The sequence below is a fragment of the Balearica regulorum genome, chromosome 21 (assembly GCF_011004875.1).
Source record: "Balearica regulorum gibbericeps isolate bBalReg1 chromosome 21, bBalReg1.pri, whole genome shotgun sequence".
Classification (NCBI taxonomy): domain Eukaryota; kingdom Metazoa; phylum Chordata; class Aves; order Gruiformes; family Gruidae; genus Balearica; species Balearica regulorum.
The window spans coordinates 119,547-146,546 of record NC_046204.1 but is presented as its reverse complement, the minus strand read 5'-3'; the positions used below and the strand labels follow the sequence as shown (position 1 = coordinate 146,546).

Here is a 27,000-nt window from a genome sequence, read left to right as displayed (position 1 = left end):
AATGCGAGCCAAATTCAACATTTGTTGCACATTTAACATTCTTCACTTTGAACTTTGCAGTAAACGCAGAACTCAAATGCACAATTGCGTACACTAGTCAATAAAGCAAAAACCAAAATGTATCATAAATAAGTATTTTATAACTTTATTAAACTCAAGACATGGCAATATTCAAAATACAAAGTGAATTCTCTTTTATTCAATACTGTACACAATGCAGAAATATCAGTGCATTTCTATAGCATGTATTTCACCTTCATTTAGTTTGTACTAAAATAAAAAGTAAGCTTTAAAATAGCTCAAACATCTCATTCAGCAGTTTAAACTGTAAACAGCTTGTTTATTTCTGTTAGGAGGAACACATTCATCTTCTGTACCTCCGTTAATGAGCACCCTTTCTCTTGTGCTTATCTGTAAGAGGATAAATGTAATGAAAATGAGCATGAGAAACTGCTAATGCACAAATGTGGTGCCTCAATGAACTTCAGTGGCTCACTGAGGCACAATGAGGAAAAATTAAACAGCAAGAAGCAGCATCTGAAGCAGCGAGAGATGGGACTGACACTGTAAATGGAATCATGTTTTTTTCCTCACACCCTCCTCCTCCCCTAAAATACTGAACAGAAACCAAAACACAAGACCAGCTTGTGCTGTGTTTCTGTATTTAATACAGTCAGAATTTCAGACTCTAGGTGAGTATGTAGTTGTTACTGCCTACTGAATAGCAGCTGTATAGCTGCTTGTATCCTCTGCTGCTTTCAGGACACTTTCACACATTTCTAGGATCCAGCAGGAAAAGAGCAGCAGCAGAGGTTTAACAATAGCTGGTCCAAGTCTCTCCTAGGAAAAACTGCAAAATTGAGTCAAGTGTGTCTAGCAACTGAAAGAATCCACAAAACCTAACTCCCTTGAAAAGTCTATTAAGTATCAAATTAAGTTGTAAAATATTCATCTTTCGAAACGCACTTCCAATATGCTAGCCAAGTCTTGAAGTGGATATCAGATCTTGCAATTACCTTCTTGCCAGGTTGGCACATCTAGTCAAAGAGGATAGAGTCTGGTCTCAGCAGTTACTGTGTGAAAGAAATTTTGGAAATGCCTGATACGAAAACTGTACTGCATTATCTGCTGCTTTGTCGGCTTTATAAGTGACTTGTAAGCAAAGCTAGATTTTTTTTTGATAACATGACTACCAAATACATTCCTCTAGGTAGCATATAACTGGCCAACTGTGACTACTATCCCTCTGTATGTTTCTATGGAATCCTTGTGGGTTTTCAGCTATACATACCAAGACAGAAAACAGTCTTAAGAAACATATCAGAGATATGCAGCATAAGAGGACTTTTACCATCTGCTTTCCAGTTCTCAGGAGACAAACTGGTCCTACATCATTATCTGAGAACCTTAAGAACTTTGTAACATGATAAAGTTCAGCTCCATCCTGAACAACTGAGCCGAGACACTGCTCCCAGAGACTATGGGGAAACCACATAGGACAGGTGTTTCCGTTTCAGATGACCAGCTATGTCCATTCTAGGTTTCGAGTCCAGTTTTGTTGGGGCTGAAGTGGCTGTGCAGTCACCAGACCAAGACTGAACTTCTTTGTTAGAGCTACTTTCTTCTGCTTCTCTGAAGAATTTCTCATACTTGTCCAAATATGGAGGCCTTTCAGGCAGCAGATAGTAGTGCGTTGAACTGGCCTTCTTACCGTTTTCAATAATCGGAAGAATGCAAGGGACCCTGTTGGAAGATCCTTCACTATTTTGTCTCTGTAGAGCTTTGCTGCTGACATACTTAGGATCAGGTGCAAAACTCTGGGTGGGGGGCATAACCCCATTGAGGTATGATGGCAGGCTTTTGGGACTTGGTGTCCGGGAGTTGCTGCGTGACAAAGGTTCTCTTGGGGGCACTTTTGGAGGCCTGTCTTCATCACTGTATGCACTAGAAGCAACTTCTGCTGACCACCTTCTGTAATCTGGTTTGAGAGCCCTTGGAGGTATGGGAACCCTCGGTGGAATCTCTGGTTTGTCTTCATCAGAGTTTGGAGAAGACCTGTTTAAGTGTCCAGATAGTCTTATTACTGGTTTATTAAGAGATCCAGCTGGCCCGGAATGGGACCTCCGCAAACGTCGATGCAGCTGCTGTGGAGGGGGATAAATACTGGATATGTATCCATTTAGGCTTTGTGAGGGGTTGGCATCTTCTGGTTTTGGTCCTGTTGGAGCATCAAAGTATGCGTAGTTGATTCGTCCACAGCCCCTAAAGCTCCGTCGGCTTGGAGCACTGGATTTAAAAGGAGGAAGTTCATAATCTTCTAACAAAAAGTCAGTATCTGAGCTAGTCAGGAATTCCACCTCTTTGTCAACCTCGTCTGGAGTAAGGTCTTCAGAAATAGGCAGAGGGGGTAGTGGCCTGGAGCTACGGTCATTGGAAGATGCAGACAGAAATTGAATTGGCCCATTTTTCATTGGCATGTGAGGAGGTGTTTCTTCAGAAACACAGCCCATGGTTAATGACAGTTTACTAAAGCCAGGAACGAGATGGTCTTCATATCTTGAAATCAGCTGTTCATTTTTGGGACTTACAGGAGATGGACTGGATTTCTGAGATGGGACTTGGATGCAACTTTCAGCAAAGCTGTGGTCATTCATGGAAGCATGGTTGGAAGAGTGCCCTAAAAAGGTGAGAAAGTCTTAGAAACATTTTTCTAAGTAACACTCTAGCGCGTGACTTTGCTGCTGCATATTTAACTATTTAATTCCTTCTAATGCAACACTAAGTAATGTTTGCTTAATGACTCCAGTAGTAAAACTTAGCTATTATAGATCTTTTCTGGTTGTGATTTTGTGCTTAGTTGAGAGAGCAATTACCTTATTGTTTTTAGGCCTGTACTCCAGTTAAATGAGGTAGTTCAAGAGACTCCAAGCATAAGCAACAGAACAGAGCTACAGCTACAAAGATCCCAGCAGAGGACTACAACAGAACCAGTGCTATTTTACTAGAGGGGTTTTCTGTCAGAAGTGTAGTGGCAACTCAGAGGCCTCTAAGTACAAGGAAAAGGTTTTTTGTTTATCTGGATCATGTTATTTAAGATGTTTTTTTCTTGGGCTTGAGGAGTAGTATTTTCTTGAAATATTTGTATTCAGTCACCAGAGGGCAGCCTTATATCCAGAATGAGACAGCATTTAGTGTCTTAGTGAAGACTTGAGGATTTTTTTTTTCCAAGACAAATCCATTACGATACCTAAATACATATGTGTTGGTCTTTATACTTACCAATGGGTGGTAAATGTTGCTCTGTTGATGGATTCAAATTATATGCCACTGCTATAGGGTCCACATTAAAGAAAGTACTAAAAAGAAAAGAAAGGCTTTCACTGTAAATAAATCATAGTTTGGTACTGGCACAAGTATTCTTAACGCTCATCTCATATATGTGAAGATGCAATAAATCAAATTTTAGCCTCACTCACTTTTCAAATCCACTGTGGCTACCCCAGCAGGTTTTCAGAGTCCCCATGCCTGGACTAGTGCGAAGAAATCCAGTTTTTAATGGGACTCTCATCTCCTGAGCAGCAACTCCTGCAGTTGACATTGTGCACTGCTCTCTACTGATGTCTCACGACCCTAGAAATTCAGAGTCCTTGACAGGTTTCCTGCAGTTTTCATTCCCTTCAAAAGAGAGGAGGACATAAATATCAGAAATGCAAACTTGATGAGTTAATCTCTCATCTGAAATTTCAGTATTTCAAGGAAATAAATAGCTCTGTAGAAAGTCCTTCTGTCCTAATCCTTGCCAATAGGAAAACTTCACCAAACTTGTTCTTTTGTGTCTGACTGCAAAATTAAAGTACAAAATAGGTAAGTTCTCTTACGGAATTCAACTGTATAGAAAAAAAGAAAAATATGTTCAGTAAAGCTATTGATATATGGCAACTATGCATCAACAACTTCAGTTCTTGTACATAAACTGCCAGTTATTCCTGCAAAGTAAGTTTTCCAGAACAATCTCTTTAACTTTCTAATAGCCATGTATCTTCAGTTTTTGCTAACGAGTTCATGGTTTCCAGTGTGGCCAACATAGAACAGCCTAGTCTGGTTTTAAGTATTACCTTTAATAGCCTAACAAATGGCTTTTGCTCCAACGGACAGAATTACTGACTACTAGAATCAGAATTCCAAAACTTCTTTTGTATAAAGCAGTTGCTATTATTAACAAACTTAAGCATTAAGATACTTTAAATCAGCCTGAAGTCTTCTAGCTATTTTGAACAAATTGAAATAATCTCAGCTTAAACTGTCCTGCTGTATTCAGATTTATTTTGAATGTGTGACCAATGCTTTATCTGGTCTGTTCACAAAACAAAAAAATGCATTGGCAATTACTTTATATTGAATAGGTAATCATGGTCTAATGAACAAGGTGACTCACAGGGCTTCGTTTAGGAAATTGAGAATGGATTATCGGGGGAGAAGGGGGACATGGAACAGATGGTGACATGACACGACAGTGTAAAAGTAGTCAACATTATGAAGGCTGGAGAAATTAAGTCCAAGACTGTAAGCAAAGATGTTCTCTGGGCCTGTGCTTCATCTACACAAATATTCTAAATTCAGCAAGTACAATATGGTATTATATAGCTGTTAAAAACAACAAAACCAAAACAAACACCCCCCCCCCCCCCAAAACTCAACGCACCCAAAACAGTTTAATTTGTATCTGTCTTGAGAATCAAGTATATGACCAGTTTCTTAACGTGAACTTCCTTCTTCCTCCCCCATGAAAGAAAAAATTCCACCTAAAGGAAAGTCAACCAACAACTGGGGGCCAGCTACATCAGTGCAGTATACATGTCTTGCAGTATACATACTTCACAGTATGGTACTGCAAGAAAATGGGGTACAGAAACAAGTATTGCCCCTCTCCTCCACTCTTGTGAGACCCCACGTGGAGTACTGCATCCAGCTCTGGGGGCCCCAGTACAAGAAAGACATCGAGCTGTTGGAGCGAGTCCAGAGGAGGCCACGAAGCTGACCAAGAGGGCTGGAGCACCTCTCCTGTGAGGACAGGCTGAGAGAGTTGGGATTGTTCAGCCTGGAGAAAAGGCGGCTCTGGGGAGATCTCATTGCGGTTTACCAGTACCTGAAGGGGCCTACAGGAAAGATGGGGAGGGACTGTTTATCAGGGAGTGTAGTGACAGGACAAGGGGTAATGGGTTTAAGCTAAAAGAGGGCCAATTTAGATTGGATGAGTAGAAAGAAAATCTTTACTGTGAGGGTGGTGAGGCACTGGCACAGGCTGCCCAGAGAGGTTGTGGAGGCCCCATCCCTGGAAGTGTTCAAGGCCAGGTTGGATGAGGCTTTGGGCAATGTGATCTAGTGGAGGGTGTCCCTGCCTGTAGCAGGGGGGGTGGGAACTAGATGATCTTTGAAGTCCCTTCCAAACCAAACCATTCTATGATTCTATAAGTAACAGCTTATGCTTACAGTAAATCTGTTAAAAAATGAGTGTTCTATGCAGATGTGTAATCTTCCTTTTTCTTTAAGAGGAATTATACTTATTTGCAACATTAAGGGATGGGCAGACTCCTAAACAAGACTGTAAACCAGGTGCCCGTGGATTAATTTCCAATCTTATGCTGCTATTTGCCTTTTATAAACAATTGTTTGAGAAAGAACAACTCCGCTATGCTTTTCCAAATTTGAATTGGGTCCAGTATTGATCATTGAAGCAAACAGTATATGCAAAATAGCTTCTGACTGTATGTGTGTTTATAATGTGCACGACCTAATCACGTTCTCTTAAGAGTGTGACGGTTTTCTTGATCGTGACTACCAGTGATCAGCCTTGTGTCAACAGAAGTGGAATTTTTTTATTCAGTACAAGACACCCAGTGTATTTTAGCCAGGCATTTAAGAACTCTAGACAGGAGGCTATTAGCTTTAATAGAGGTGAACAGGGGCCAAACCAGTGTTCTGGCTGCTGCAGCAGCGCATTAGAGTCTTAGTCCTACTAACTTCACCCCTCCTGATTTTAGTAAAGAGTATGTTCTTCCTCTTCAGACAATCTCCTTAAAAGCTAGCTTAACCCTGGAAACTTTTGCATTACGCAGTCAAGTTGGACCCTTCCCAGTAATAGGAATAGCACATTTTTCATAGTAAAATTAAATATATACAGCCCCAGGAAGCAATAACGTAGTTCTGATTAGCAAATTATTTCAAAATCTCTAGTAGTTCTTCCTTCTAGTTCTGTTAGTGCAACCAGAACCATTGTCTACAGGGGAGCAGAAGACTAGAGAAATCCATTTGTCAAAAAGATTTAAGCAGCAGAGTACAAGTATAGCACCAATTCTAAAATTACTTCCTATCACGTTAACACAATTCTTAAATAAAACATCCATCACATCAGCTCACACTGCATTGAGGAGTAATTTTTTGTGCCTCAGATCCTATCAGCAATGAATCAGTGAAAGAAATGAAGGAGAATGAATTGGTGAACTTAAGGCTAATGCCTGTGAAGGAGTTTGTGCTTCCATTTCAGTATTTTTTCATTCAAGTCAAATGCAAGTCACAAGTTGAAAAATCACCGATACAGAACACTGATTAGTCAGCAAATAACAGTACTCCGCCTCGGCACACATACAAGATCTGACAAGACTATGAGCGAGACATTGATTATGTTATAAAAAGTAAGGGGGGGGGGGGAGGATGGTGGCATTGCTGTAGGTTGAGAGCACATGTAATGTGCTTGCTATGATAACATACAACCCTTGCAGGGCTTGTTAAGAAGCCCAACCTCCATCAGATCCCACGCCAAAACCACTGCTAGTAATTACTGTGTCAGCTTTCTGAATGCTGTCTAAATATCAGCTCTCAAGACTGATAGTTGCACAATCGCCTGTCTGAAATCCCTCTGGAATGCTAAGCTCAACTTCTGAAATGGACTTAAATATTTACATACTCCAGGAAAAGGTAATTTTCACTTGTTTCAATCAACTTTTTTTTTTTTAAATAAAGCACAGACAAATTTTGCAGCCATAAAACTTGCTTCTAACAATAACCTCTTTGTGAATTCACAGAAGGTGACTTGCCTTGACATTTCTATGGGGAGTTGTGAATGGATAGAGTTATGAAACTGTCCTGCGTGCCTTAAGCTAGGAGTATCAAGAGAGGTAAGGCACGTGCTCTTTCACTATATCACCTAGTTATTTTTTCAATGGAGTCTAAAGAGTTGGTGCTTATATTTTAAAACATGCATAAGCTTGTTTGAAGAAACTGTATCTTAAGAGGGAGCCATGAGGACATGTAATTGAGGAGTACAAACTCTGTATTTTATACAGTGTGCTATTACTAAAGCTGATCAGTACATATTTCATGAGGCTATTTTCTAGTAATTAGCTTTAAAAAAATAAATTACAAAAGTCAGTCATGAAGATATAAACACCAACAGTTTCCACTGTAACTGTTGGCCCAATCCTGCCTCCTTAAAGACTTAAGGATCTAAACTTAACTATAAATAAAATCAAACAACATTTGCTAAAGAAAATGGGTGCTATTCTGGATCTCAAGCTTGTTTGCTGCTCATTTGCACAGAATGGGTTTCTGGTTACTCTACTTGTCTGGCCTAGTTATGCATAAATTGTGGCACTTAGAAAGATCGAAGCACTTTGAACACTTTTGAAGAAGTTACTGTTTCAGTGTTATTCAAAAGAAACTGAGTTAGTTCAAACTAAATCTATAGCTAGTAATTACTACAGGGCAGATACAAGCCGAGGCGATTCAAAGGTTTGTCAGTGCATTAGGATTAGGAAGCTATCAACACCATCCACTGTAAGGAAAGGTAACTGTGCAAAGGAGATACTTTTTAATCATTCATGCCTGCTCACATTAACAAATATGAATTATTCTAAATATCAGAGTTGAGATTGATTATTTTTTTACAAGGCCAAATACACCTTTAGATTTGAACTGATGAGTGACAAATATGAGAATGGATATGTGTAAGCTGAAAATTGTCAAATGTATCCATAAACAGTAGGGTATCTACATAGTGGGGAATGTATATGGAAATAATCAGAAAATTTTTGTGAGACAAAGTTGAGTTATGTAAAACATCCCAAATATACAGTTTTCATACTGTTATGTTACTGGATACTTGTGTTATAGCAACAGTAATCCTCTATTTGGAAACTAAGAAGCATTTACATATATTCTAGCTCAACACTCATCACTGATCACACAGAAAATCTTGTTACTCCGTTCCCTGCTGATCCAGTCCCAATGCAACCAAGTATTTGAGGCGAGTCAGGTTTGTAATAAAGAAAACCTTTCTGGTATGTACAGTAGACCAAAGCATGCTCTAGAATGTTTCACATAATGGGTATGGAATACAGCAATTTGCTGTATAGATTTTTGAATGCCTGCACAATTTTTGGACAGATTTTATAAAGGCAACGCTCTTGACAAGCAGCTTATATACCTGTAAGAAACGGGGGGGGGGGGAAAGACCTACTTACTACTTTTGGGAGGGGAAGAAATGTGGCTACCTTAAATCCACAACCTATTTTTGCTCACCTTGCCACCACATATCTTTAACAAATCTCAGAAGCAATTCACAGGAGGAGGGGCACATTTTTGCACTACAAGTCATCCACTCCAGCTAGCTGTTCCTTATTTGACAATGTGATGTAATTTCCTTTTTTTTCTTTTGACTTTCTATTTAACATAAGTACCTGAGATAGAGCCACCTCTTTTAATATTTAAGTATTTCAGACTTCTAATTGGACTTTAAAAAGCCTAAGAGCTGTTAGTATACTTTCTGGAATTCTACATGCTTTAAAAAAAAAAAAAAAATCCTCATTCTCTAGTGGTCATATCATCCCTTAAGTGCTTTTGTCTTTGCAACTAGATGAATGCTCAGTAACTGACATCTAGCAAAAATAGCCTCACGAGAAGGTTAGTTTAAATTTATTCATTTCATAAATAATTAGATGTTATTTACTATGTACCAAACCTCCACAGTGCAGTTCAGTACTCCTCTGAGTCACAAGCCAAATCATGCTGAGATCCAGGCAGCCTAAGAAGATTTTTCCACTTATAGGAATTATATCCTTTACAGTTATTATATAAATGAGGCATAGCCTTAGCTTTGAGAGATCTTTCTGTACCTTCTGCCAACCAGAAATGGACCATTGTGTGGTAGAAAATTTAAGACTATGATCACTTAGTGAAGATGGATAAAAATACTGCTCAAATCATAGGAGGCTGCAAAGAAAATTAATTCTACAGGTATACCCTGAGACAAATCAACTGAACAGCAGACAAATAATATATTTAGTTTATAAGTCAGCTATTTTAGAATATATTCAAAGAACTGCAGTTCACCAAGGAGTTCAGTTAAAATGTGGGCTACCATTTCACAGTCCTACACAGCAACTGGGAGGAACCTGTAAATTGCCAGTAGAAAACTAATAATTAAACAGCAAGACAATTGCCTTGCCTCTGCTTGTCAGATTTCAGATGCATGCTTAAGGTATGGTACTTCACCGTCCTGAAAATTTTAATGTGAATATAGCCAGCTTACATTCAGGAAATAAAAATTCCTTTATAGCTGACTCAGAGTCATAACCATAGTGTTATACACGCTATGATAAGTTTTAATTCTGTTTTCTACTACAGAGAATTGGAACAGTTTTCCTCTGAAATAATTCCTGTACTGCACAGGATGGCAGACAAAGGGCTTCACCAAGAACATATGCCTGCCCCCCAAAAAAAAAAAAATTCTCTCATATAGGTAAACTGCTAAGGAAACTAGATTTGTGCATGAAGTGACATGGGTGAGTTGAGCAGTTTGGTTTTCTCTTTTAAAGTTTTACTAGCTTATAAATGCAATTCACAAATGCGTTTGTGATAGAGAGGCATTGTTCACCTGTCATTCCAGTATGACAGATTCAAGTATCCCCAAACTGACCAGAGACCTTGTTCCCAGAGCCTTTCCCATCCACTCTATCAATATATAATTAAGTACTGTTATCTTTAGATCAAGCACAACAAGTTTTTTGCTTATTGCTTCAGCAGTACTGCATAGGGTCCTTAGTCTGTGCGGTAGAGGGACGAGACCATTGAAGGCTCAGTCACTCTGGACTGCTCGCTTTGCGTAACCAACATAGTGCATGTCTGCAGCAAGCATACATGCTCGAGAGATGCACTGTAAATACTTGAAGGGTACAGTGGTGTCTCCAGATTTAAACACCACAGACTCGCTATTTTAGAAATCGAGGATAAGTGTGTACTGGGGTATTAAGTCATGAAGAAATGTTTATTCTAAATTAAGTCATCCTAAATTAGAGCGCGAGGCACAGAGCCTGAGCCCACAATGTGGTCTCTGTTTACTCACAGGAGCGAGAGGAGCAGCTCGGAGGCGAGTGAGGGAGAACACTGATACTGTTTCGGCTCAGGAAGAAAACGCATGGCACGCCACGCTGACTTCCAAGAATGTGGCCACGGGCGCTGCTGACCCCGGGCGGATCCCACCCGGAGGGGCTCCTGTCGCGTGAGCGCTTCCGATCCCCGTGAAGGCGCGCCCCCCGCCGCGGCGAGCAGAGCGGGCAGCACCCGGGCCGCCTCCCCGCCAGACCCCGCAGGTAAGCGGCGCAGCGGTGGGTCTCAGTCCTCCGGTGCCACCCCTGCCAGCGCAAGGGCAGAAAAAGCGCTCCCGCTCCTCCCCGGCGCGCCTCCCGGGCCGCAGCCCGCCGCCACCTCCCGCGCCCGCTGGCGTGGGCCGCGCTGGGACTGCGGCTCCGTGCCAGGGGCCCGGCCGGCCCTGGCGCCGCGGCCCGGGCGACCCGCATGTGCTGCCGGCGGCCGCCCACTCCGCCGGCTTCGGACCCCGCTTCTCTCCCTGGCGGCGGAGCCCGGCGCGGCAGGTACGGGGCGGCCGTGGGCCGCGGCCGAGCCCCGCCGGGCGGCTGAGGTGCGCGGCGGGCGGGAGCGGCCTGGGCAGGCCGCGGCAGCGGCGGACGCCTCGCCGCCATAGCAACGAGTGGCGGGAGCGCGGGGCGGCAGTAAAGGCTGCCGTGGGAGCCGTCACTCACCCCGAAAGCGTCGCGCAGCTCCGCATGTCCCCGCGCGGCCGCTGGCGCGACACGCATGCGCCAAGCCGCAACAGCGCCCGATCACTGGTGCGCTGCGCGCGGACGGTCGTTCTTATACCGGGGGGCGGAGCCGCTAGGGAACCACGCCCCCCAGCCCGCGCCCCTCTGCACGTTGCGCTCCCGTCGGAAAAAGCCTTAAAGGGGCGATGGCCGCGCGTGGGCCAGTGAAGGTGCTGTGGCGGTTTCCGGGCGGGCGGGCGCTGCCGGGAGGGTGCGGGCCTGGGCCTCGCCAGGCACGGGTGGAAAGCGGGGGCTATAGGGGGCCTGGGCGGCGGCGGCGGCGGCAGCAACGCTGCCCGCTCCTCTGGGCCCGTCCGCGGGAATGGCCTCTGGTGCGCCCTCCGGGCCGCTCTGCTGGCACGGCGCCGCCCCCGCCCCGGCTCCCCCTCTCCGCCCGGGCCTGCGGGGCCGGCCGCCCCTGGGCTGAGCGAGAGGCGCGTTCGCCGAGCGGGCTCCGGGTGGGGGTGACCTGAGCGCGGGGCTGGCCGGGGAGCTGCCGCCCGCGGTTTGGCCCGGCGGCGCAAGTGAGGAACCGCTGGGGACTGCGGCCAGTGCAGAGGGGCGCGGCACCGCGGGAGCTCGCAGTTGGTCCTACCGGCGCGGGGAGCAGAGGCTGTGAGGCAGCGCTGGTGAAACCCTGCCGGCGCCGAGCATTCCTCGCGGCGGCTGGCCTCACGGAGCAGACGCCCAGTTCGCCTCGGCCGTCTGCTTGGCTTTTCCTGGCCAGTGCGCTAATTCTTTAACGGAGCTGCCCGCCCGCCCCCCGCTTCAAGTGGCCTTCCGCGTGTCACCGGGTGCCCGTTTCCCGGGGGATGGCGGCGGTCACTCGTTCCTTCCGGCCTGCCCGAGTCCCGTTGCCGACACTGTCAGGGCCGGTCACCCCGGCGCTCAGGGCCCGCCCGCTGTTCTCCGGCTCTTCGGGGAGACCTGCGTGTCTGGCCAGGCAGGCGGGGGGAAGCCCCTTCCCTCGGCTCGGGAGCCGTTCCCCGAGGGCGCTTCCCCCGCTACCCGTGCGAGGCCGGCGGAGCCGTCCCGCCGCCACCAGGGGGCGCTCGCTCTCCCGCCCCGAGCAGCTGCCGGAGGCGGGGGGATCCCGCTGCCCCCCCCCGGGCTCTGGCCGCGCGCCCTTCCCCCTGTTGAGGCAGCCCTTCCTGTGGTAGCCGCGGCTGAGCGCTGAGGTGGGCCAGGCCTTGCCCGCGTGTTTGGTGTATTTTGCAGTCACAGGGAATGCTTGCCCTTTAGTATCGCCAGAAGGAAAAAAAAACCACCAAGGCTTTCATCGTTGTTGTAGCAATTGCTGCTGTGAATGTCCGTTTTCCTGAACTTTCTGTTGAAATAAATCCATCTTTGTGCGTAATAATTTGTTGGTATCTTGAGTAATTGTATGTGGGTTATCACAGATTTGACAGTGTATGTTGTGCCTAGTCTCTATTTGTGATGGTAAAATGCAGTAATTAGAGCAGTAAGATTCTTAGTGAAAGCCGCTGTGTAAAGACTCTTTTCTGAGCATTTGCAGGCAGTACTGTTTATTGCAGCCTTCACAACGTGAACCTGTTTTTTGATCAGTTTTGCTGTACGATGCAATCATTTCTTTGTTGGACAAAGAAACATTGATGTGGGACTCTCAAACTCCTAGCACTGAGAGTTGCTAGCAATAGGATTAACAAAACGTGTCTGCTATATTCTTTGAGCTGGAATAGTTATTAGTATTGCTAAGAAGGAAGAATGCTTGACTTCATTCCATGATGTGGTGCATGTCTACAGTTGACTTCTCCTACTTTCTCTTTTGGGGTTTCTATTGACCTCTGGTTAAAGTCCCCCATCTGCCCTTGTTCTTAGGTGCAGCAGGCTCTCCTACTGCATATTTATATCATAAAAACTGCTGCATTGCTGTACAAATGAAGGTGATGTGAGAAGAAAGGAAATTAATATAAACTAGGACAGATTTTTGGCGGTGTTTTTTTCCTTGGATGTGAGAAATGATGAACAGGTCCTCTAAAGTTGGCTGGCATGTTATGCAGATGAGAGAAAGTAAAAAAGAATATAAGGGGGGGGTGGAAGTCATCAAAAGAAAGGAAGAGAGCAGACAAGTGAGGATTTGTGGGGTTTGATGAATTAGGGCACGTTGTGTTAACGGTGAGACTGCACTATGTTGTGTTCAGGACACGTGCTTAGAGGGGGTAGCAACTAATGATGATGGCTTGCACTGAACTGTACGTGCTCAAAGGCTTCTTCCAAATGCTTTGCTGTTCTGTTGCTCTGGACTTGAAGACTGTGACTACTTGTTTCTGTTGATGAACTGCGCATGCAACATGGGTTATTTTAAGTTTAAATTGTCCTGGTTGCATATATGTGTTGAGGAGAAAGTAGTCTTCTTTTTTTTTAATTCTAGTGTGTTGATGTACGTACTTGCTGATGGTGCAAACAGCCCTAAATGATGTTATTAATGGATACAAAGGATAGGCTTACTTTTAAAATGAGTTGCACAGTGTTGACATGACTTCAGTAGGACAAACTCTTGCAGTGCCTCCATGGTGGAACACGAGGAATAATAGATGTCATAGGTATTTTGCTTTTTAACTTGTTTGTGCCTGAGAATCTTTGATCCGGGAAAAGGTAGTTCTGGCTTCCCCTGCAGATGTTACCCTGTGGCCTCTGTACTTCCATGAGCAGGCCTGGTTTTACTCTGTTAGATAATTTAGTTGTTAGTTCATGTGCATGTAATGGTATGGACTTTTTGTCTCTTACTGTTTGATGACTTTACTTACAGCCTTTATTCACTAAAACACCACTGCCTTAAATTTCTGAGTGTTCTACTGAATAAAAATATTTAGTAATGGTGTTACTTGTAATAGTTTCTGTGCTGACTTCGGCACAGAGGAAACAGAATTCCGTACCAGCAGGTACGTTCACATTTCTCTCCTTTCTTTGCAATGTGAAGTTACTTCACGACTCTTAAACCACCTCACAGTTCTGTAGGCATGTGTAAACCACTCTTTGCAATTTGCTAATTGCCCTAAAGACTAACTCCTAAGTAATCTTGGACATCCTGGTTGGTTAATACTAGTTAATAACAAGTCTGCTAAAAAAACAGCTCATGAGGTATTACAAGATGCTTCAAACCTCTTTGGTACCCTTTTTTTGGGAGATGGATAGCAGACTTATCTGTACTTAATAAATGTCTGAACTCCGTGAAAAAAGAGTATCATGGACTTTTCATTCATGATATTCCCTTTCATTCAAGCATTCCCTTTGCAGAGGGAATCCCTGTGATATTGAATGTGCTTTGATCAGAGTTGTCCTATTTCTAGCTTGCTTTGCAGCATACGCCTTTTCAATGATCTCTGTTCCCTTGATATTTCCTGTTTTCAACACTTAAAATTAGTGATTGCTATTTCTGTTTGTTTTGAGAGGAGAAAGGCATAAATGTAAGCAGCAGCTGGAGAAGCAAAAGGCAAAATCTCTTTAGCAAGGTAGAAAATGATGAAAGTAAAATTTCATGCTGAAAGACTAACATGGGAAGTAATAGATATATTTTTAATATAGAATGTCAGATACAGCTCTTGTACGGTCATTCTGTAGATTGTCATGATTTTTTTTGTGAGCCAACTTGTATAAACAATAACTTTGTTTTGCAGTAGCTGCTGCTGTACTATTGCTTAATACTACTTGAGGCAGCTGCTCTTGAGCAGGAAGCTTGGGGTTTTTTTCCATGGTTTCTGGTAAGCGTATGTCCGGTCAGGTTACCTGAAAGGGAATGAGTAGCTTAGGCACTCTTCAGCCTTGTTAATGACTAGAAAAGGTAATTGTGGTAAGTCATCAGAGAGGAAAAGCTTTTCTGAAGAGAGGTAAACGAAGCGTAAGTTGGATGCTGTGTGTGGTGCTAGTTTTTGCATGCCTAGTTATGCGAATGAGGGTGGTGTAGATACACTTCTACAGCACCTCCAGAGGTGCTTCAGCAGAGCCCAGACTGTCTATCACTTTAGGTATTTCAGATACAGCCTTTATGAACTCTTTAGTAAGAGATTGCTTGGGAAAAGCAAACCTAGCCAAAAGCAATGCAGAATGTGGTCTATGAATAAATCTTTCCGTTATGAGAAGTCCTGAATTCTATCATTATTTGATAGATTAAAATTCAGTATGTTGGCCTTGGATTGGATACTGACTTCCAAAATGAATGAGTTGTTCCTCTTAGCTCTTTCTTAAAAATCACAGCCTTTACGTCCAGCAGAATCAAGATGTGCACTGTATAAGTTAAACTGCATGTGACTGTTCCATAGGTTCATTTCCTAGGTCTTATTCAGGTTCTTATCTTCTGTTTTGTGGTAGTATGACAGAGTGGATCTACATATGAATATTGAGTTTAAGGAGTCTGGGTGGTACTCTCTCACTTCAGTGATACATGCGTTATGACAATGTAAATGACGTACACAGATAATAAAATTCTTAGTTACCTAAGTTTTGAACATCTGTCATCCTGAAGTGAGGGAAATGAACTTGAGCATCTGTTAATTTGAGGGAAAAAACCAAAACACACAGGACACACGGGAATTGCTGTAATCTCACTGAACTGATAACAAGTCAGAGACCGGTGCAGCGGTGGTAAACTCACGTGCTGGTACACGAGTGGAGAAATCATATTGCCCCAATTACAAGCAGTTAAACTTTATACTTCTAGTCTTACTGTATGGGGGATGTTGTACGGTGTACTGTGGGACAAAATGTGTAGGTGTGGAAGGAAGGGGCAGAGACAATGAGTTTCAGTGTAAGGCGTATCCATAGATTAGCAGTGCAGACTCTTGCATTGCAAGGGTAACAATATACTACTGTGCAGACCTGATGCTGAAATTCAGCCTCGTACAGGGGCCATTACTTAGTCTTTGTGCAAATTCACCCTATACAAAACTTTAAAGCAATTGGATAATGCTAAATTGCCTCTTAAGTCATCTGTAGAAACTGACACAGATAGCAAATCTTTTGTGCTTCAGGCATATGGAAGTGGTTTGTGATGCAAACATACTATCTGAAGTGGAAGTACAGCATCGCATTTGTGAGCTCTCATCTGTGTACCTTGATTACATCTCTGAATGCTGCGAATGCCAGAAGTTTTACATGGCTTCAAAAACTAGGCACAGAGAGCCTGATGGAAGAAAAATCCATTAAGGGTGTAGAGAAAGTGCCTGGTGTCAGACTGCTGGGAATTGGGAGAGGACTGCCCTAAACATCTCTTGTTTCCTTTTTTCCCCATGCTAGGGCAATATTGGGTTAGGTGGACCTTGGGATTTGAGGCAGTATGGCTGCTGTTAGGATACATCTCCCTTTTAGATTTCAATCAGATTCTTCCATCATTTTCTGCTTATGTAACTGGGTACACAATGATTTAATTCTGCTTATAAGATTCAGCTCAGGTCCTTGTCTCTGAAGAAGTGTCCTGAATCCTTCTAGGAAAGCACCGCGCTGTTCCTTGAGTTTGGAGAGGGCAAAGAAGGGAACAGGATTAGGAGAGAGCTCTGCATCTTTTTCAGTGTAAGGATTTATTGTTGCTGTGAACGAGGAACTTGTGCTTACTTTGTTGGTCAGATTCATATGAACGCAGTTACACCAGGCAGGTATAGGGCAGAATGAGTGTGTTGCATTTCCAGTTTAGCCAGAAGACCCACAGAAGGGAGGAAACTCATGGGTCAGTAAAGGAGGGCTAAATTAGAGGTTAGCATATTCAAGTGTCTAGACAGCAAATACAGACATACTGCAAAAGTCAGTCTGTCAGGGAGTGGAGAGTCTAGATTAAAAAGCCATTTCAAAGGCATGTTGCCTGGATGGGGTAATCATGTGCTCAGACTTTTTCAGTACATAAGCATAAGCTGAGTGAGGGAAGAGATCAAAAAAGGACACAAAGATTGACATAGATTCTGTAGCAGCTTAGACTGGAATGGAACTTGATAAATTAAAAATAGCTGGTTGTTCACACTTGTGCTTCCCAGAAATGGCCACAGCCGCATCTGTTTTTTTACCATCCGTTCTGTAATGTGCGAGTGCCTGGCAGAAATGTTACATCCATCCTGCTTCTGTAGGGACATCGTTATACAGTCCTCCCAGGCTGAGTTCATTCTTGCTGTCGGGCATATAAACTGGTCATCAGGAAGGTGAGCGCTAGTCTGGTGAAATACCTGGAGCTCATTTAGTCCCTCTTAGATTGGATGCTTTTAGGGCAGTGTTGAGAGATGTTCCACTGCAGGCTGTTGGGCGGATCAGCAGAAACAAAGGAGCTGACTCAAATCCCAGTCTAACTACCCTGTTGCATCCCATCTCCTTCCTTACAGAGCCAGAGGGCTTGCTGTCAGCTGATTGGCTCAGCTGTGGTTTTTATGCCCTTTAGGTACAGTGTTTCACACAAGTGTAGTGTTATGCATAAAGACAGTTGGGGGGCAGTTCCAGGAATCTACCCATATGCAGTGTTAGGGTCTGCAGAACTGCTGAAGTTCCTTTTCATCCTTCCCAAGAACATGTTGTATTCTGATACCTTTGTCTTTTATACTGTTTCTTTTTCAGTGTGCTTTTTCTGCCACGGTCATCTCACTACATAGGTAGATGTCGTCTTTGTGCCAAAACTAAACAGCCCGAGAACAATGGGATGCATTCACACAGGATTTTGCAAGTAACAGTCTGTGGTGACTGTTCTTCAAAACAACTAGAAGCTATGTGAATAGTGGCATAGTGCTCAGCTCAAGCTGTTGCACCCTACCTTGTATGTTGGCTTTGATAAACCGCCAAAGTGAGCTTGAATCTGAAAACTGCAAAAAACACTGTGTGTGTGTGTGTGCGCGCGTGTGTGCAGTGTTTCTTATCCCTGCCAGGGGAAGGATTTCTGTCTCTTTGCTCCAAGAGGTCTCAACTGGTTTGCCCCCTGCCAGGAGTGTATCTTATTCAGGGGCCTCTGAACTGGTCTTTGTACAAGGTAAAGTTTATTAGTTACTCTATCAAAGGTACCAAGGTAAGGGACATAATTTGGATCAGGTGGACTGTCTGTGGAAGGAGCCAGTCTCGGGCGATCTGGGCACTGCCACAGATGCTGCTGAGGACCAACATCCACTGAGTCGATCTTCAGGCACACCATGTTGCATTGCTCGGTGTGGCATGCGTGGATTGCTGTGGTCAGACCTGTGTTTTGTCAAGACTGAACAGGAACTCTTGAAAAATAACTAAATATTGTAAGCACCTGTAGCTCTTGGGTATTTTGCATCGGCAAGGCTAGAAGTCGTCAGTCTTTTACAGTCGTAATTGAGCAGTAGGCTTCACTGAGATTGGAAAGAATGGTAGCAGCCAGCTCTTTGCTTTCTTTGCGCCTTTTCTTGTGGCTTGTTCTATCCTTTTTACCTAATAAAGGCAATGCTGTAATCTGTTCTTTTGATAAAATTGTTTATTTATAGAGTATCATCAATAGATGTGGCTTATGATTTCTGCAAAATAAATAGTAAGCAAAACTGAGAGCCTAGAAGTATAGCGTGCCATTAAAAACATAACCCTGGGAAGCCTGGGATGCCTTGTGTATCAGGTGTGTATTTGTGAGACCTCTGAAAGCAAGGGAAGGAAATTTCACAGATTCTACAAGATCTGAAGGTGGAATAGCATGTGGCTTCAGTGAGCCAGGGAGGTAAGAGCAGATTGAGCAGGAAGGACAGTGTGGGTAAAGCTCAGCTGGTTCTCATTCTGAACTAGTAATTTCAGTTGAAAAGCTCTATATATAGAAATGGTATTTGGAAACAGTTCTAAGTGCATCATTTTAGAAATGAATTGTTTGGGAACTTGATTCCCAGAGAGTGTAAAGTTAATTTTATTCATATTTGAAATTCTGCCTATATAGGGCATGTGGAAGGGGACACAACAGTCTGCTGAGAATTTATAGTTTGAGATACATGCTTGCATTTGCACTACTGATCCCTTGCTACAGACATCCCCAACAAAGTGCGACTGTGCTGCTGAACTTGCTTCTGGTTTTTTGTCATGTCAAAATGTGACACGTTTTGTAATGTCTATTTATGAATGACATCTTTAATTCTAGAGCCTAATACTTATTTACCTGAACACATCTTTGTGCCTACTAATAAAACACTAATTTTCTGAGAAGCCGAGCACTACAGGACGTAAGGAGTTTGCTGGAAAAGATTAATGCACATCTCTGAATTTCAGCTCTTACTTGTATCTACACATGGAATTAAATAGCTGATATTTAAAATACTTATTTAGAAGTATTTTTAAATGTTGGTGTCTCTAGTCCCCTGTCTCTAGTTAAGGTCATATATATATATGTGATTTAAATAACCTTTGCGAGGTTAGGTCATGCCTTTAAGATAGGGTTGCCTCAGAACGTTTCAAATTGGGCATCTAAAAAATTTAGGTACAAGAATAGCTTTTCACTCTTAAATGTATACGTCATATGAATGTGTACATATATATGCATACGTGTCTACAAGACAGGTCTTAACTGCGCTTGTGCATAACAGCATTGACAGCAAGCAGATAAGAAGGGGTGCAAAAGCTGGTGTGATCACAGTAATTCTCAACAAATTTTCTGTACAACATTTTGCAATCTCTTTTTATCTCCCAGCTTGTCTCCCCTTTTTTTCTTAGTGTTTGATTTACTCATTTACTAACTTCATTCACCAGCCTGATCTATTTGGACAGAAAATGAGATTCCTCTTGTGTTTGCACCCAACGCCCACGCAGTTCTCGTTTCAAGGCACTGAGAAATATTGTAGTGTGAACTCCTGTGCTTGATTCGTACTTCTGAACCTTCCGGCAGTCGGAATTTCCAGCTGTCACCAATGCAAGTTGGCGGGAAAAGCACAGCTGGGGATGTATTGACCAGTAGTTAATAGAAATCCTGATAGACAGATACCTTTGCACATAATTGCATTAAAATCAGCTACTTGATTACTTACATTCTTATGAGAGCATTTCTACATGATGTGCACTTGATATGTTATGTGTATTGGCTCTACTGTGAAGTGCAAGGGGGAAGGATTACAAGGTGAACCAGACTTTATTAATGCTGTAGGAATAATAATCTGCTTTTAGGAGTGAGAAAGATGAACTGTTGAGGGTCTTGGTCTGCTGTTCAGTATTTTCACAGCACACATAAACATGGATAGAATTATGAAAATACAAATTAAGGGAATAACCTGATTCTGTGTGTTTCCCTGCTCTTCCCCCCCCCCCTCCAAAAGACAACTAAAGAAAATTTTGTCCTCCTTTAATATACTACATTGAAATATCTCAAGCACTTTTTCAAACTCTGAATTAAATTCCCTTCTGTTTTCAAATTTAAGACATTTACAAGGGATAATTGATTATGCAATTTCTTGTTTTTAAGTACATTGCAGAAAATTCATGGGAAATACTTCACACTTGAGGGGTGAATCCAAATGATGGTGGAGGGTTTTTTAGCAACTAAATAGTTTGAGATTTTAGCACATCTTTGTTTTCAACTACTTAAGTTATATGGTGTTTGTTCTGTCATAACCATCACCTTTTACTTGTTAATCAAAATGGTGTGAGTACCGTAGTCAAATACATAACCTTTAGTCAGTTTGGAGTGTTACATTTTTGGTGTAGATTTGTGGTATTGAGATGCAGCTGTTGAAAGTAGATGTGAAGAGTAAAGTATGATCAAGCTGAATTTGCTGTTGAGCTTAAACAATACGGGGAGGAAAAAACTATTCCTCTTGTGTGGCTGGAAGTAGCTCTGGGGGAGAGCAGCGAGGCAAGGTCTGGGTGGTGAGACTGCGCCTGCATGGCCTGCGGCACGGCCAGAACTCAGCATCCACGATTCCAGAGACCGCACTCTCATCCTTCCTCCGCAGGGTCACTGCAGGTTTGGGAGCTAGCATTTCTTTGTGGAAATGTCTTTACTTCTTCCCTGATCTGCTGAGTGTCTTTATGCGCTCGGGGCAGAGCAGCTGATGAGTCTGTCCAGCTCGCTGCAGCTTGTGTGACCGATGTGCCCAGCCTACAGCAGGAGCAGACTTTGCTGGGCAGGGGCTGGGAGGCGGCAGTGACGGTGGAAGTGGCCTTGGCATGGATACTCCTCTCTGGTCCTGTTCCTGGATCACTCACTGCGTGTTTTGTTCTCCCTCCTCCTTCGTCACTCCTATGTGCTCGTGAACGCAGGAAGAATAATTTTCTTTGTAATTTAGCAACTGGGAATCCTATCCCAGATAAACTTTAACATTTCCAGGAAGTCATAGGTACCTCTCTTCAAAACATAATGAGTTTGTCTTTGTTTTATCCTTCTCTAATTGGCACTTTCCATTCTAATAAACCAACACCCACAAACTGTGCAGCCACATGATCTTTTCAGTTAATACAAATCGTCATTTCCAGTCCAATAGACTCAGTTAATTGTGCAAACCTGCAACACACCCATAAAGTGGCTATCTAGTTTGTTATGCAACGATGAATCATGAAGGAAATGTGGAGTATAATTAAATACAGCGATGCAAAGAGAGTAGTATGAAGCCAAAATCAAAGTATAAGTGATAATCATCTGTATTAAATGTTTGTTTCAGCATGTTGTTTTCAGAAATTACTTAAATGATAAGTTATCTGCCTGCTGCACACATGCCTGGCATATGTTTTGACAAGTTAAAAAATGACCTGCAAACTTGTAAATAAGCTGAACCAAGCCTGCTATCAAAATAGTCTTTCAGGGAAGGAAAGGTATGTGGCTCAATCTCAGACTTGGCACACAGGCACTTTCTAATTTTGGTGTGATCTCCCAAGATTTCTAGTCTTGCTGGAAGCAGGAGTCTCTAAGTAAAGCCTTCATGAAGTTTCTGCTGTGAAATGACTTCTAGTAATACAGGCTCTATCTCCAAGTTACTTTAGTATCCCCTCACTCTAGTAGGGAAAGATGTTGTCTGTGTATTGATGGAGAACTTTGGGCTTACGCAGAGGACAAGTTTTCTGGTGATGGGTTACTGATTTCTCTTAAATCTTCCTGTCATTACTTTGAATATAAGCTTTACGTATAGAAATGCACACATGCAGAGAGGTGGCTGCACAGTACTCTGCAAATATGTTGTTTTGCCCTTTCCCGAGCTGCTGACTGTATACCAGAGCATTCATCTGCTTATTTGCTTGTCTTCCACACACAACAAACACTGGTGATAACCTCTGGCACGTTTGTGGTAAACACATTAAGAATTGTTTTCCTTGTCTGTCAGATGATACTGTATTCCAGTGAGTGCAGCAGCTGACAGCAGTTCAGCAGCATTTTCTCCTGAAGTCAGCTGGCTGGCTCCCAAAAGACAGCCCATATTTCAATGGAGAAGAAAGATAATACAGAAGCATGTGTAATGAAAGTAACATCCGCTCAGGCTCTTGTGTGTGTGAGTATCCAGACAGTGCACAAACTGAAGTTCTGAATTTGAATCTTCTGTTTGGTTGTGGATCCAACTAAAGCAGAGAGATTTGTGTGGGGGAATAAAAATAACATGAGAAATGCCCTAATGGGTCAGACCAACAGTCCATCTAGGCCAGTCGTCAGACTCCTAGGGGAGCAATAGGAAAGGCTACTTTGGGGGAAGCTTGCAAGCCTAGCCAGATCTGTGGGTCCAGTCCTTCCGCGCTCCCCCAGAAGCCACAGCTGTTGTAGCTGGGTTACATCCCTGCCTGGTCCTGTATGTTTTGGTTACAGATCAGTTTTCCATGCACTTATCTGGTCCATTTGAACCTGCTGAGCATGGATGCCTCCACAGCCGCTGGTGGTAGCAGTCTGTGGGAGCTCCCTGCTCACAGGGTAAAGAAATGTTTTCTTTTATCTGCTCTAACCCAATTTGCTACTGGTTTCTACAGGAGCCCCCGCTTCTAAAATTACAGGGTCTGGCAAATAACTAAGTGAGGTGAGCACGGCACATTCAGCTTGTTTACTGTCTTTATGGGTTTTGTTAACCTGGATTGTAATCTGTCCAGTCTCCTGCACCCTTCTCCCCTCTAGATGGAAATCCTAGCCCCGTCAGTCTCTCCTCGTGAGCCTGTCTTCCTGCCATCGTTGTAGTTACCTTTCTCTCTGCATCACCCTCGAAGCAGAGGCCAGAGCCACGTGCCGGCCAGACGCTCTGTCTGATTGGCCGTATCCTTCTACTTTTTGTTGTCTGTTTTTGGCAACTGCCGCAATTTGAGCCGCCGATTGTGGAAGGCTGTTGTGCGTGGCTTGGCGGTCTCTTTTCTGAGTTGTAACTGCCGGTTCTGGGTTCAGCATTGCACAGGCCTGACTTACGTTGATTTTCCCTAGGTGCATTAGCTTGTGTTATCTGCACTGAAGCTCCTCTGCTTCCTAAAGCAAGTAGAGGCCATGGGAGTTACTTCCTCTGCAATGTACGGGTGGTGACTTTGCAATGGTGCTACAGTTCCTATTGAATTGATGTACTTTGATAGTTTTGTTGTACTCACAGTCTTGCTTTTACTGGAATTTTTCTGAGAAATGGCGACAGCCATTGCTTGTTTGTGATTACTGTGTTAGTGGCTGGAGGGAAGGAAGATGAATTTATTTACTTTTTCATTCAAATCCTTCAAGCATTTTCAGTGTAAAAAGAGGTTGCTGAGGAATAAAAGTTAATGGAAGCAGCAAGCTAATTAGTTTGAAGTATAGTAGGTTAGGATACTGTTCCATCTGCTGGGGTGGGGGCACCACCGCTACTTGAGTGCGAGGCAGGAAGACGGATAGCCGATTTCAGCAGTCAGCACAGCAGCCGTTTCCAGGCTTTTTAGTTTGCCTTCCGGGCGTTTTTCTGGGCTTTGTTGGGGAGGTTATGCTTTACGTTTTGAGGCTTGGAGATTCTTAAATCAGTCAATAGCATGAGTTGGTTACGGGTTATTTAAAAACAAACACATGGTGTAAGGAATGGGTGGCTTTAAGCAGCCTGTGTTCCAGTACAGTCACCAGCAAAGGTGCCCCTTTGGGGCAGGGTGAGCTTGTGGTGGCTCTCAAGGGCCGTCCAGGTCCAGCATGCCCTGTGTCTCTGCATCTGAGAAAGGAGGAGGAGGGCCTGGAGCAGGTAGCCAACCATCAGCCTATGTGTGACACATCACTGGAGCTGACTGCTGAATCCCTAACGGATGGTGACCGGAAGGTGAAGGTTCTGGAACAGATTGCCCAGAGAGGTTGTGGAGTCTCCTTCTCTGGAGATATTCAAAACCCATCTGGACGGAATCCAGTGCAACATGCTCTAGGTGATCCTCCTCTAGCAGGGGAATTGGACTAGATGATCTCTAGTGGTCCTTTCCAACTCCTACCAGTCTGTGAATCTGTTCCTCTGCCCCATTTCTGACATGGCTCCTGGGTTCGGCTAGGACAGAGTTAATTTTCACCAGAAGCTGGGATGGGACTCAGCCAGGACAGGTGACCCAACCTAGGCAAACGGAGTATTCCATACCATGTGACATCACGCTGAGCATAAAAGGGGGCTAGTCAGCTAGCTGCCATCTGGGGTAAAACCATGACAACGTGTTTCACTTCCGTGTTTGCTGGTGGGTTCTGTCGGAGGCGGTACACAGGGATGGAGTTGAGTAAGGTGTTACATATGTTTACATCATGTTTGGTGTAAAACAAAATTTACAGTGGAGCATTAGAGCACATTGCTGGGAGGGGATAAAATGGTTCTTGAGTAGACAGCCTCACCATAGGGCGCTTGAGGAAAAGGATGTTAGCAAATGTCCCAGGGATAGTGCCTTCCCTACCTGTTTGCTTGCTGAGGAATTGTGATACCTGACACACCACTGCCCTTCACTCCATGCTTTGAAAGTGCCATGGATGGTACGATAAATGAGACTCAGCCTAGATAAGAGAGTTTATTTTAAGCTTTCTCTTTTCCTCTTCAAGGTTGCATGAATAGCCAAAGTCTCCATCTGTGTCCGTAAGGCTGATTGCTCTGTAATTCACCTCAGCGCCAGGTTGCTTGGCCAGACTAGGTGGCAGGACTTTGTATCTCGCCTCAAAGCTCGAGGATGCCCGTGGTTCTCCAGGGTATTTTTGCTATATGGCGTTTTCAGAGGCCACTTTGTCTCTTTTAAAATGGAGATGCCTAAGAATATTCTATGCCATAAAAGTTCTGTTAAGTGTATTTAATCACTGAAATTTACAGTTTCTGGGAAATTACTTAAACTGCACCATTGCTATCTGTACTTGAGAGAAGCTGGAGCAGCTTGCTTGTACATCAGGTTCTAGTAGCCGATGTTTATTTTGTAAAGAAGATATCAACAATGTTATTTGGCAAGCAAGTGAACAGGAAGAAATGTCACGAGAGTCATTATTTCTTGGTGTCAAAGTGAAAGGGTTGGCTTGATAATTTGTCCTGATAGCTGAGTAACCCTGAGTCACCCAAAGTGAGACTTGACTGCTGAAGTCAGATTTAAGGTAGCTGGGATATCCCAGCCTGTAGTCTTTTTTGTTGTTGTTGTTGTAAAGTTGAAATCTTTTTCCCCTTGGGTGGGAAAGCAGTCTGTCAGCATTTTCCACACGTTACTATGAGTTTACTTGGAATTCCCTCAGGGGTGGCTTGCACAGCCAGGCTACATCTCACATCTGCCCCAAGTTCTGTAGAAATTAGCACATGCCACAGGAGTCGTGATAGTATTGCCTTACGGTAGAAGCTGTGGCTTCATCTGCACTGCTCTGTCCAGTAGTCTCCAGGGCAGGAGCTGAAAACAATGTAGTTGCTGTTCATGGTGTCTGCTTATGAGAGATTTTTTTGGTGACACCCTGAGGAATGTTGCGAGGGAGAGACTCCAGTGCTGCTTGTGGATGCAGTTACTTGCAGAGTGGAAAAGTCCTGGGCAACTTTCATCTTGCACCAAGGAATTCAAGCAGAGAAAGTGACATGGGATCTTTCTTTGCAGGGACCTGCAGGCATTCTTAGAGTTGAGAAGATTTAAGGAGCAAACCGAGGAGAGAACGAGAGCAAGAAATCCCTGGAGGGTTTCTAAGCAAAAAGCAGCAAGCTGTTTTAAGTGTAGGGGATGGTGTGGCGAAGGTGAGAAGTCAAGGGTGAGCAAAAGGAATGAGGAGGCAAGCGGGGCTTTAAGATGAGTATGCTGCTATGAAGGTTAGGAAACTAAAGGAAGAAACCGTCAGAAGAAAAATTTCTGTGGTTGAAAAGGCAACCCATTTTGTCATCTGCAGCTGGGCGTAAGGGGGATCTTCCTCACAGTGAAGCAGTCCAGCATTGGAACAGGTTGCTCATAGGGGTCGTGCAGTCTCTGTCCCTGGAGGGTTTCAAGACCAGACTGAATCAAGCCCTGAGCAACCCAGTCTGACCTAATGGCTGATGATCCTGCCTGGAGAAGGAGGTTGGACTAGAGACCTCCAGAAGTTTCTCCCACCCTAAATTGTCATATGATCCAATTTGTACCAACTACAGGAACACAGAAAACTATAGGAGGCCTTTGTCCAGCTTGCTTGAATTTAATTTTTCCAGACGACCCTGCCCAGAATATATGCACATTGTTTGTTTTCACAATATGTAAAACCAACACAGCGATTAACTTTTGAAAAGTTCCCTTCTAAAAAATGCTAGACTGAGGAATTACATGTATTAGTGTAAGGGCTTGGGGGTATTTTATGGTGAGTAAAGCCCTCTTACAATTTCAGAAGAAATTGTCTTCCCCAGTAAGGAGGTAAGGACAGAAACTCCCGAACGGCTGCTGTGTTTAAAGACAATGAGTTTCACAACTGCCAGACCCAGCTGCTGTGATAATATGTCCCAGGAATTTGTTTGAACACTTAGTTTAACTTTTTTTTTCCCCTTGGTCAGCTAGCTGTGGCATGGCTAGAGAAATGTTTATAAAC

At 43.7% G+C, this 27,000-nt stretch overlaps 2 protein-coding genes across 2 annotated transcripts in view; one reads left to right on the top strand and one right to left on the bottom strand.

The window, feature by feature from the left end:
- Positions 1 to 118: 118 nt before the first annotated feature.
- On the bottom strand, positions 119 to 11,228 carry ERRFI1 (ERBB receptor feedback inhibitor 1). The gene is made up of 4 exons (XM_075773309.1): positions 11,097 to 11,228; positions 3,477 to 3,675; positions 3,280 to 3,356; positions 119 to 2,677 (listed from the first exon to the last, which is right to left on the bottom strand). The coding sequence occupies exons 2-4, from the start codon at positions 3,596 to 3,598 to the stop codon at positions 1,479 to 1,481; spliced, it is 1,398 nt and encodes a 465-aa protein (XP_075629424.1). The 5' UTR covers positions 3,599 to 3,675; positions 11,097 to 11,228; the 3' UTR covers positions 119 to 1,478.
- Positions 2,599 to 27,000, top strand: part of SLC45A1 (solute carrier family 45 member 1) — a 79,611-nt gene continuing 55,209 nt past the window's right edge. The window contains exons 1-4 of the mRNA XM_075773307.1: positions 2,599 to 2,685; positions 7,083 to 7,175; positions 8,220 to 8,302; positions 10,402 to 10,646. The gene's annotated coding sequence lies outside the window, so the exon portion shown is untranslated. The remainder of the gene's footprint in view (positions 2,686 to 7,082; positions 7,176 to 8,219; positions 8,303 to 10,401; positions 10,647 to 27,000) is intronic.

Bases quoted from the DNA above. Each gene is read 5' to 3' on its own strand.
- ERRFI1 (XM_075773309.1), bottom strand. From the start codon at position 3,598: ATGTCAACTGCAGGAGTTGCTGCTCAGGAGATGAGAGTCCCATTAAAA. The intron at 3,357-3,476 runs GTGAGTGAGGCT...TTTTCTTTTTAG, and splicing joins AGCCACAGTGGATTTGAAAA to TACTTTCTTTAATGTGGACC. The intron at 2,678-3,279 runs GTAAGTATAAAG...TCACCTTTTTAG, and splicing joins GCAACATTTACCACCCATTG to GGCACTCTTCCAACCATGCT.